At 40.9% G+C, this 11839-nt stretch overlaps 1 protein-coding gene and 1 non-coding gene across 4 annotated transcripts in view; one reads left to right on the forward strand and one right to left on the reverse strand.

Moving 5' to 3' along the window:
• The window catches only part of TBC1D31 (TBC1 domain family member 31), a 39985-nt gene extending 37955 nt beyond the window's left edge, over positions 1 to 2030 (forward strand). For 2 of the 3 annotated variants that reach the window (XM_053249176.1, XM_053249178.1), the window contains 2 exons: positions 770 to 901; positions 1701 to 2030. In XM_053249176.1, the coding sequence (XP_053105151.1) occupies positions 770 to 901; positions 1701 to 1840 (272 nt within the window). In that variant the 3' untranslated portion in view covers positions 1841 to 2030. The remainder of the gene's footprint in view (positions 1 to 769; positions 902 to 1700) is intronic. The other variant, XM_053249177.1, reaches the window with a different exon arrangement.
• A 4492-nt stretch (positions 2031 to 6522) lies between these two features.
• Positions 6523 to 6595, reverse strand: TRNAM-CAU (transfer RNA methionine (anticodon CAU)). Its single transcript has one exon. It is a non-coding gene; the product is annotated as a tRNA-Met (tRNA).
• Between the last annotated feature and the right edge of the window lie 5244 nt (positions 6596 to 11839).

An 11839-nucleotide genomic window follows, 5' to 3' on the forward strand; every position in this document is an offset into this window, starting at 1 on the left:
GTCACTCTGGTTGGGGATGGTGCGGGGGGGGTCATAGAGCAGTGGAGGGCTGAAGTTGTGTAGCCCTGCTTTAACCTAAAATGCTAGATACATTGGGAGGAAGAAACCGTCTCTTGTTCCTTTAAACCAAATATATCCCAATAGACATCACCTGTCTGACAATACCATCTTGGACATGGTCTTTATTTGATGATGGTGTGTTTAGTTCTACTTTGTATGTTGCGTCACATACTTTGAAATGTATAATAATAAATTATTACTAATTTGTTAATCATTTAATAATTATTTTTATTAATTTAATAAATGAATTATTTAATAATTTAGTTTATTTAAATTATAAATGAATTTTATAGTTTAAATAAAATTCAATTTATTAATAAATTATTATTTATTAAATAATAAGTAATAAGTATTTAATTAATAAATATTGATTAAATAATAAATTTAATAAATATTTAAACTAATAAATATTGCCATTCATAGTCCAACTTCCAATGGCATTGTTTTCATCAGAGTGTAAAATTGGGGTGTTGGTAACTTAGAACAAGGATTCTCAATCTTGGGTCCCTAGATGTTGTTGGACTTCAACTCCCATAATCCCCAACCAAAGGTCACTGGGGCTGGGGATTATGGGAGCTGAAGTCCAATAACATCTGGGGACCCAACATTGAGAATTCCTGACTTAGAACATATTTTGCATGTATTGTGTGGCACAAAGAATGCTTATCTATGCTTGTAGCTTAGCACGAAACCTGTCCACTTTCTGCAGAGAGACTGCGTGACTTGAGAGCCTCCCAGAATCGGCAAGTGTTAGGAGAGCAGCAAGCACCAAGCAAGACCCAGCCACAACCTGGCAATATCTGCTTAAATGAGCCTCTGACAGGAGATTCACCAATACACTGTAAGCAGCTAAATGGAGAATAGGCTTTTACGCTTCCCTCTGGAGAAATACATGGCTTCTCCCCCAGATAAGAGTGACTGGTGCACAAGATGCATCTCCTTTCTGGCTCTCTTGAGAGAGTCAGATTAATGGTACAAATTTTGTCTTCCCTTCTGATTTTAGCACATTGATGTCCATGTGACCATAGCCCAGAGGTAGGCAAGGGGCTCAAGAAGTTAGAACCACATCAGACATGTTTGCTGATGCATGTTGAAATTTGTCTGTAGCCATAAAATAGCACTTACCCATCACTTATCTTATTCCATGCCTGCCTGGTTTCATAAACAGTCTTCAGTAAAGAAGTTGGTCAGAAGGTTTTGAGAATCTGTGTGGAAATGTTGTTGTAATATGTCCAGCCAGTAGGTGGCACTAGCATTTGCTAGTGGTGATCTTAATTGCGGGCAGAGTCCCTTCCTTCTTCCTGCCTGTACCTTTGTTGAACTGGTCTCTTCCTGTTACATAATAAAGTAGTCTTAGCCTATAATGGCTGCATTCCACTTCTGACAACATGTCATGAGACCTCAGAGGAATAGCACTTAGCACTTAGAGGAATGCAGCCACTGTAAAATTTATCCTCTCCTGAAATAATTTTAAATGATAGGACTTCTCTTTGCAGAAGCCATGTTAATCTAAGCATTAAAATATTATGCTTGCAACTCCATTTTACAAAAAAAAAAAAAAACCAAACTTGTGCTACTCTTGATCATTCCCTACTTTGAGTTGTAAAATCCTTGTAGTTTTAATTATCTGTCTTTTCAAGTTTCTTTAGATAGAGGACGAGAAAATCTAGAATCTAAGGAACGAGAACTGATGACAGAAGTTAGGCAGCTCAGGCATAAGCTGATGTCTCAGGCACGCGCAAAGGCTCACCCACGACTGGACGCAAAATGGAGCACCTGAAGGGACACGATCCAGCTTCAAATGGACCTTATCACTGAAATCCTGAGTAGCTACATTAAAGGGATCACAGGAATGAATATTATATCCTTTGTTTGTTTGAAATACTTTTAAAGAGAAATTTTGTATATAAAAATAAAACACTAAAGTTCCACATTGAAACTTTGTTTAATAAACATTTTAAATAAGCAAATATTTTTCAGCTCATCACTACTGTTGCTGATGTTTGTTCTTTGCAACATGTATCTACCCTCTTTCTAACAATGCATTCAAGACAGTTCATAACTCAAAGTAATTTAATGGAATTAAATTAAATTTATAATTTAATGGAAGGGGGGAGGGATAAGGAGGGAAAAGCGAATGCAGGTTCTGATTTCTTACAGAATGCTGCATGGCTGTTATAATGATCAGGTGGGATAGCTGTCAGTGGAGACAGTTTGCGGAGAAGAGGAACCAAGTGGCATTCCCCACCAGACCAGTGGAGGGAGCCTTGCTCTTTCCCAGTCTGGTGGAAAGGCTGCAGCAGGAGGAAAGTAGGGGAGGGCTGGAGGCGAGGGTCAGTTGGTGCCTGCCAGCCTGAGAGAATGGGCTGTCTCTCTTCTCCCTCTGATAGGGAGAACATAGGAATCTGCCATATACCAAGTCAGGCCATTGGTCCATCTAGCTCAGTATTGTCTTCACTGACTGGCAGCGGCTTCTCCAAGGCTGCAGGCAGGAATCTTCCTCAGCCCTATCTTGGAAATGCCAGGGAGGGAACCTGGAACCTAGATGCTCTTCCCAGAGCGGCTCCATCCCCTGACGGGAATATCTTACAGTGCTCACAAGGGAACTTGGAACCTTCTGCTCTTCTACATCTTCTGAATCAGGAAGGCTCCATGGTGTCGTGGTTAGAGCGGATTAAGGTTAGTGCTTAGAGAGTCAGACTAGGACTTGGGAGACCCCAGTTCAAATTCAGCAGGTGACTTTGGGGCAGCTGTTCCCTTTCAGCCTAACCTTAACAAGCTTGTTGTGAAGATGAAACTGAGCAAGACCGTGTATACTACCACAAGTTCCTTAGAAGTGTGTGGGACAAAAATGAAGTAAATTAAACCTCTTTGTGGCACAGCCTGCCATCACATTTACAGTGTTTGCCTCTTCAGCTGAATGCTACAGCCATCCCTCACCAACCACAAGGGTTCCATTCTGGCAAAACCTCACCGTTGGCAAATTCGCCATTGGTGAGGCATTAAAGTCTATGGGAAATGGGGTTAGGGGAACCATGGCCGCAAAAAGACCTAAAAGGAATAATACCAAAAAAATTTGCTAAAAATCCTATAATATTGCTAAGAGTCACCAAGAAGAATGAGCAGATCGGACCTCTAAAACATCCCCCGCCATCACTGAAACCTCCCCAAAATAACTTTTTAAAAAAAAATGCTCTCCAACCGCAGATATGTGGGGTCACATATGGCAAGTCCTATCATAATTTCCATTTGCATATACTAAAATCTGCAGTTGGTGGGGAATGGCTAAGTATGAGCAGCATGGGACAGGGAGTGAGGGGAAATGATTGACGTGTCAGGGGGTGGGATTTCAGTTCCTGCTTTGGAAGGTGTGCACAAGTACTGTACATTGTGCTTTTAAATTTACATCTGAAGAGAGCCACTATGTTGGCCCATTTCCTGAAGTGCCATTTCATATACTTCCCAAAGAAGAAACTCTACTGCACCTGCAGTCAGGAAACGCCTTTGCAGATAAGGCCATAACATACAATTTAGCTGTTTTGATGCTTTTTTTAATCACACACAATAAATTCTGTGTCTAAGCATTAACTAAATGTAACTGCCTTTGCCCACACTCTTACCTCCCTACATTTTTCTCTTTGTTGTGCTCCCCAGGGTTTATTGTAGACAGAAACCTTTTGAGAAGCAGAACCTTTGCAACTGCAACTCTGCAAATGTCTAGTGACCCATGAACACTGATCGATAATTCGTACTGCACCATTTCAAAAGCTGGAGATGCATTGCACTTAATACACACAAAACATAAAACCAATATCCAAGCACCATACTCCAGAAAAGAAAGTAAAAACCCATGTTAGATTATTCCAGCTCAGTTCATTATTTCTTTGTCTGTGCTCTCTCAGCCCTAACTCATGTCTCCACTGAGAGGCCCAGAGTAGCAGACTTTCCCTTTCTTGGAATAGAACATATGGCTTCTATTTATAATCAGATTCTAAATGTGTCCTAATCTTATGAATGAAGCCTGAAGCTCACTTCCATCTAATAATCGGGGTCTGAACAGCAGTTCAATGGAGAACTGGATTATATAAGAAAAAAATGGTGGTTGGGCTACAGTAGTTGGACTGAAAGCAACATAACAACTACTCTCGAAGAAAAGAGCAGCTGTTTGTAGAAAGGGCTGTACACTGCAAAAAGACCATACTAGCTTCCTTTAGGGGTGGGCAAACCTGACCCTCCAGTTGTTGAACTACAGCTCCCATCTTCCCCAGTTGTGGCTGGGGATGATGGGAGTTGTAGTTCAACAACAACTGGAGGTCCCTGCTTTAGACCATCTTTTTATATGCTATCAGTTTCCATAAATCAAATGCAAGTCCACATGCCAGAGATATTGAGATGGCTCTTCTGGATGTGAGGTTTGCTCTACTCTTGTTTTTCATCTATTTTTGTGTATAAATATCCCTCTAACCCAGGGTTTTCTAACCTTTGGTTCCCAAATATTGTTGGACTACAACTCCCACCATCCTTGGTCACAATGGCCTTTGCCGCTCGGAATGATGGGAGTTAGAGTCCAACATCTGGGGACCCATGGTTGGGAACCTCTTCTCTGTCTCTGACCAAAAGGAGTCTTAAAAGAAACTATATCTAAAGGACAGGCTCATTCCACACCCCACCTTCCCTCTCCCCACCTCCCATAATCTGTGCCAGGCCTGCACAACATAAGGCCCGGGGGCTGGATCTGACCCGCAGGGACTTTTTTGCTGGCCCCAGAGGTGGCCCCAAATACTGTGGTGCCTGAGGTGAGGTGCAAAATGCCACCTTGCCCTATGGACCTGGTGGGGCTGTTGGGCCACTTTCCAAATTGTTCTGTGCAAGCATTGAAAGTGCAGGGGGGACAGGGAAGAGGAAAGGTTGCCAGGAGCCTCCTCTTACATTCTCATGCCATGAATAACTAATAATTGCTTTCATTCATATTTTTAATAACTATTGTGCTGAAATTTACCTCAGCCCCTGCATTCCAAGTCATGTTTGGTTCCGGCCCACCAGTGTATTTGACTTGTGCAGCCCTGTGAAGTTCATTTAATTCTGCTTAGCTAGCGTTGTGGTTTAACAGGAATACCAAACAGGGTTCTTCCTGGTCTTTTCACAGGCCATGGAAATCAGGCAGGCATGTTTGATATTTTTTTTGACCATGGGCCTTGTTGTGGCTGGCAGCAGAAAAACCCGGATTCATTCAGCTACTCAGTATGCATCACTTGATTTATTCTTCTGCATTGCAAAACTAGCTGAATGAAACCCCAGGCTGGTTTTACCATTAGGCAAGGTAATGGCAAATCGAGGGTACCATTCGAGAGCAGAAAATGGCCAGCTGTGTGTATGATTATATTTACACTGCAGGAGTGGTATCTGGATTTGCTGCTTCAGCCACCAGCATGTCTGGAGCAGTTTCTGATTAATTCAGTTATTTTGGCTGTTTTGATTAATTCAACTATTATGGGCAGGAATAGTAATGCTCTTGAAATCACTTCCTTTAGGTTGTGTTGATTTTTTTAATGGTCACAAGTCTAGAATATCTGAAATCACAATTTAACTGAGCGACACTTTAATTCCCAGAAATGGCCTGTACTTTCACTTCTGCCTTTCACTTCTGCCCTGTGGAGCAGTGGTGCTTCTGAGCATGTACAGAGTATCTTTCCTTATTAAGTAACCATAGCCAACCAGTCTACATGCATCAGAGATTAAAAAGCAAATTTGCCTTGTACATGTCCGTGTATGACAAATCCTAACCTCTAGAACACAATTGTAGCCTTAAATCGTTCAATCTCCATTTAGCACTCTTGTCAATCATTTTCGCCGAGTCTCTTAAATGCATTCAAAAGGGAATTATTGTTAGTTTGTTTTTAGCTGATTGATGCGCGGGGGGCGGGGGTGTCTCTGTGTGTGTTTATGGCAATAATTTTAAAGGATGGGTGGTATGGAAGTTTAAATAAACACAATTTTTTTCACAAGGAATATTAAAAGCCTTTAAGGGTGCAGTCCTATGTTGATTTGGGAGTAAGTCCCATTGAACTCAGTGGGATTTACTTCTGAGTAGATATGCATCGGATTGCTATAAATCGCACTGCAAACTTGTGCACAGTAACATTGACCTCACTGGGAGTTACTTCCGAGTAAATCTGTATTGCATGAATCCATTTCAGCAATCCTGTTATAGCAGTTTCAAAAGGGGGGGGGGCTGAAAGTAGATTTTCTCCCCATAAACCTCTCTGCTCGATATTTTCGCCTGCAGTTTTAAAACATATCGCGATTTTAAACGTCACGTTTGCGGCATTTCCGACAGTTTCTCAGGCTCTTCGGGAAAAGCTGATTCTGCTTGTAACGCACCTACTAGAGGCGTCTAAAGGCACCCCAAGAACATTGATTTGTTTTTTGTTTTTTTTTAAAGCGAGGTCGAAAAAGTTCCGCTGCCCCGTGTGAGGCTCGAACTCACGACCTTCAGATTATGAGACTGACGCGCTGCCTACTGCGCTAACGAGGCACTTGGTGTTTGTTTCAACAAGTCTGTATGTGAACTTTTCAACTCGCACGTTCAGCCGTTTCAATTACTTCTCTGAGTTTGTGCTTGCAATCTTGCGCGTAATAAGCTAGCCTTTTCTGCATAGCATGCTTTTAACTATCAGAGTGGAGAGAAGGAGGTTTCATTTTCCTTCCTACTCAGTTCATACAATGAGGAAAAACTGTGTTAGAGGGAGACAAAATTACTTTAGGGCTTGCTTAAAAACTGAATTCGCGTCTCCTTTGTTGGAGGAACAAGGTACAATACACCCAACTATTTACATTACTGGGAACAATCTAAAAGAATGTCTCGGACGTGGCATTCGTTGGTCTTAGCTCCTTTATTACTGGAATAAGATCTCACATTATAACTTAATAATTTACACCTAGTGGTTATTTTTCTCTTCCTTTAATGATTTTTTAAAATTTGAAAGATGGTATTTTATGTTACCTACTATGATAAATAATGAAATTTCACTTCAAATTTTATTTTGGAATATATATTACATTGAACTATTTAAAGTACATAAAAGGTTTTTTCATACATATTTTTGCTACAAAAATACACATTTTATATTTATTTGTTTGAGATGGTCATTTCAGGGTATTTATTTGTGTATGTACTTTAAATAGTTATATCCCACTCCCCAGTGTAATACTGTAGTGGGGTGGGGCTCACAAAATTAGCAACATGATATAAAACAATACAAAATCAACAAAATTAATCAGACTTAGCTAAAACCAAATTTAAAAGCTGAAAGTCAGAAAGTTAAACGCCCACCAGATATAAATTGTATTTGACTTGATTGCTGAGAGAGTTCATAATTTCAGGAATGAGGTGTGCATTTCCAGATCAGTACAGTGGAAGCTCTCTGCCCACTCACTCCCTTTCCCGTCCCCTTTTCTCCTCACAAATATTCCAGCTGATCTGAACATGCTTCAGTACAGTGGAAGCGGTTCTGCCCCACCCCCAGCCCCGAACACATTAAATAGTCTGGTCTGGTCTGGGATTGGCCCCACAACGTAATCATATTGCACATCTTAAAATGCAAGGGAGTTATCTCTACCAAATGGTATCAGTTGTAGCCGTGTACCTTACGTGGTGCAGTGGGGGAATGCTCGACTAACAAGCAGAAGGTTGTCCGTTTGAATCCCTGCTGGTACTATCTCGGGTAGCAGCGATATAGGAAGATGCTGAAAGGCATCATCTATACCGTGTGGGAGGAGGCAATGGTAAACTCCTCCTGTATTCTACCAAAGAAAACCACAGGGCTCTGTGGGCGCCAGGAGTCAAAATCGACTTGAGGGCAAACTCTACTTACCTAATGAAGCAATTTGCGGCCCCTGTTACCCCCTTTCGGAGCAGTCTGAAATGGGTACAGAAAATAAATTAATAATAGTAATAATAAAATAATAATAATAAATAAATAATAAAACCCCAGCAAAGTCAGATAGTTTGGAATTATGTGCATCCTTCCCCAACAGCTACTGCTTGTTTCATCCATGTACTTTATGACATAAGTAATGGCCCCAAGAAGGCATGGGGGGGTTTACACCCCCTAAATGCCCCAGCAGCCGCTCATAAGACTGACACTTTTGGAACTCCCAGAACTAGTTCAACAACTCTAGATGGTCAAACCTTTTGCTCCTTGTCACACAATATTTCTTTGACACGGGCTCTTGGACTATAACAATCTGTCACAAACGAGATTAGGGACATGTCTGTTAATGTGGTGGGGGAATATGTGCATAAAAAGAAAAACATTCAGACCAATAAATCAACACTAACATAAGAGTCCTTCACAAGTGCCATTAGGGACATTTCTGTGAATGTGTAGCCAAGCCGCCTTGAAGTGTGATGTACAATGTGTAAGGAGTGTGGACACACAACTCGAAGGCATGGTGGCCAAGGCACTTGAAGGAATGGTATAAAATGTGTAGAGGGCATGGCGAAGCAGCCTGCCTAGGAGGTGTGGAGTGTACAATATGTAGTGAGGTGGTGGCCAAACCACATGAGAAGCAGACAGGATGCACAATTCTGACTGCAAGCATGCCCCCAATGCAAAATTGCTTATAAAGCGTATGCAGATTATTCCAGATTACCAAAGCAGATGAGTCTTCAGCATCACTGAGGCTGCAATCCTAAACATGCTTACTAAAGTGCACTAGACTTGCTAACTGGGCTCACACTTGCTAACTGGGCAAAGAGGCAAATTTTACCGTGGTGATTCTCTTTATTTAGCAGGGGGAGAGTAACTGGCCCTATCCACCCCCAGCACAGGACCTCCAGTGACTGTTGCTGGTGTCTATCTTGTGTTTTTTTTTTTTAGAATGTGAGCCCTTTGGGGACAGGGAGCCATCTTATTTATTTATTATTTATCTGTGTAAACCGCCCTGAGCCATTTTTGGAAGGGTGGTATAGAAATAGAATTATTTATTATTATTATTATTATTATTAATTTGATTTCTATACTACCCTTCCAAAAATAATAATAATAATAATTGATTGACAAAATGATTTTAGAAAACTGCAAGAGAAGAAAAACCAATCTAAGTGTTGCATGGATTGACTACAAGAAAGCCTTCGATTCATTGCCTCACACATGGATACTAAAATGTTTAGAAACAACTGGTGTCAGCAAAAACATTCAGATATTTATTTTAAAAAGCAATGAGCATGTGTAGTACACAGTTAACAATCAATGGCGAGACACTTGGACAGGTTAGCATTAGAAGAGGCATTTTCCAAGGGGACTCACTATCCCCTCTATTGTTTGTAATCGCCATGACCCCACTTTCACAAATACTAAACAAAACAGGCCTTGGATACCAAACATCTAAAACATCAAGTCAAATCAACCATCTGCTGTACATGGACGATCTGAAGTTGTATGGAAAGTCCCAGTCAGAAGTTGAATCACTGCTAAACACTGTCCGTATATTCAGTAGTGATATAGCAATGGAGTTTGGACTAGACAAGTGTGCTGCATTAATAATAAAAAGAGGAAAAATAACAAAAACAGAAGGAATAGAACTGCCCAATGGAAGCAAGATCAAGAACCTGGAAGAGAAAGAACGTTACAAATACTTGGGCATTCTCCAGGCTGATAACATCGCACACACTGAAGTTAAAAGAAAAATTGGAAGTGAATACATCAGGAGAGTTAGAAAAATCCTCAAGTCCAAACTCAATGGCGGGAACACCATACAAGCCATAAACACCTGGGCTATACCTGTTATCAGATACACTGCAGGAATAATAGACTGGACCCAGGCAGAGCTAGAGACGCTAGATTGTAAGACCAGGAAAATCATGACCATCAATCATGCTCTGCACCCCCGCAGTGATGTAGATAGGCTCTACCTCCCTCGCAGCTCAGGTGGAAGAGGAATGCTGCAAGTCCATCAAACAGCAGAGGAGGAGAAAAGAGGCCTTGAAGAATATATCAAGGACAGTGAAGAAGATGCACTTCAAATGGTCAAGAACAAGAAACTATTCAACACCAATGAAAGAAAGCAGGCCTACAAGAAAGAACAAGTCAAGAACTGAGCAGAAAAATGGAGAAATAAGCGCCTGCATGGTCAATATTTGCACAATATAAGTGGAAAATCAGACATCACCAAGACCTGGCAATGGCTTAAGAATGGCAACTTGAAGAAAGAAACAGAGGGTTTAATACTGGCTGCGCAAGAACAGGCACTAAGAACAAATGCAATAACAGCAAAAGTCGAAAAATCCACAACAAACAGCAAGTGCTGCCTTTGTAAAGAAGCAGATGAAACAGTGGACCACCTGATCAGCTGTTGTAAGAAGATCGCACAGACTGACTACAAAGGCATGACAAGGTAGCAGGGATGATACACTGGAACATCTGCAAAAAATACAAGCTACCTGTAGCCAAGAATTGGTGGGACCATAAAATTCAAAAAGTTGAAGAAAATGAAGATGTAAAAATATTATGGGCCTTCCGACTACAAACAGACAAACATCTGCCACACAATACACCAGATATCACTGTAGTCCAGAAGAAAGAAAAACAAGTCAAAATAATCGACATAGCAATACCAGGGGATAGATAGCAGAATAGAAGAAAAAGAAATAGAAAAAAACCACAAAATACAAAGATCTACAAATTGAAATTGAAAGGCTGTGGCAGAAAAAGACCCAAATAATCCCAGTGGTCATTGGCGCCCTGGGTGCAGTTCCAAAAGACCTTGAAGAGCACCTCAACACCATAGGGGCCACATAAATCACCACCAGCCAATTACAAAAAGCAGCTTTACTGGTAACAGCCTGTATTCTGTGACGATATCTATAACAATTGACAATAAAATTCTGGCATCCCAGGTCCTTGGGAAGGACTCGATGTCTGGATAAAACAAACCAGTCAATAACACCTGTCTGACTGTGTAAACAAGAAATAATAATAAATTGACTTGGAAAAGAATATTCTCCTGCATTGTTTAGAATAAGAGGGAATATTTCAGAGAATTATTCTGTCCATTCTGTTAAATGCATTGGAGAATATTCTTTTACATGTCTAGAGTATGCACTATTACACATAATGGGCCTTCCAAGCAAGATTTGCATAGCACTGGGCTGTAAAACCAGCACAGCAGAAAGTAATTTAAACCCAGGAGACCATTGTTGAAAGGTATTTGCAACTTGCTTGAGGAGTGAAAAAGAAACAGCATAATTAGCTTGAATAGTATCTAGCTAGCTAAGATAGACTGAGATAGTCTGGTACATCCCGTGCTTTGCCTTGAAGGTGTCTGATTACACTACTTGAAATAATTTCTGTGTGAGGAGGGTAGAGATTGGGGTCCACAAGCCCATCTCTTGAGAAGTGTGGGTGAGAGAAATCACACTTGGAAGCATCTGGGACCTTTGGAGTTAAAAGGGGATGTCTTGGCTTGTATGCAATGCACAAGTGTGGAATGTGTTGTTTTTTGCGTATAAAAAGGTATGTAGAAATTGCTAGAGCATGTGGCCACACCCAAGAGCTTTGTTGCTAGCAAATTTAATAAAGCTTTTGTTTGAAACTCTTGATACTGCTGTCCGGTTAAGAAATTACCTAGCCAAGAAAATGAACTACCGGGGAATCCCTGGCTCTAACACCATGAAAAATATCATTTTATTGAAAGGTGGGGTAAAAACAAGCAAGGTTATTTGGGTGATGCCAGCTTCTGGAAGGACGAGACAGAAAGCAGCATTTTCCTCTTACCA

The sequence above is a fragment of the Hemicordylus capensis genome, chromosome 4 (assembly GCF_027244095.1).
Source record: "Hemicordylus capensis ecotype Gifberg chromosome 4, rHemCap1.1.pri, whole genome shotgun sequence".
Lineage (NCBI taxonomy): Eukaryota > Metazoa > Chordata > Lepidosauria > Squamata > Cordylidae > Hemicordylus > Hemicordylus capensis.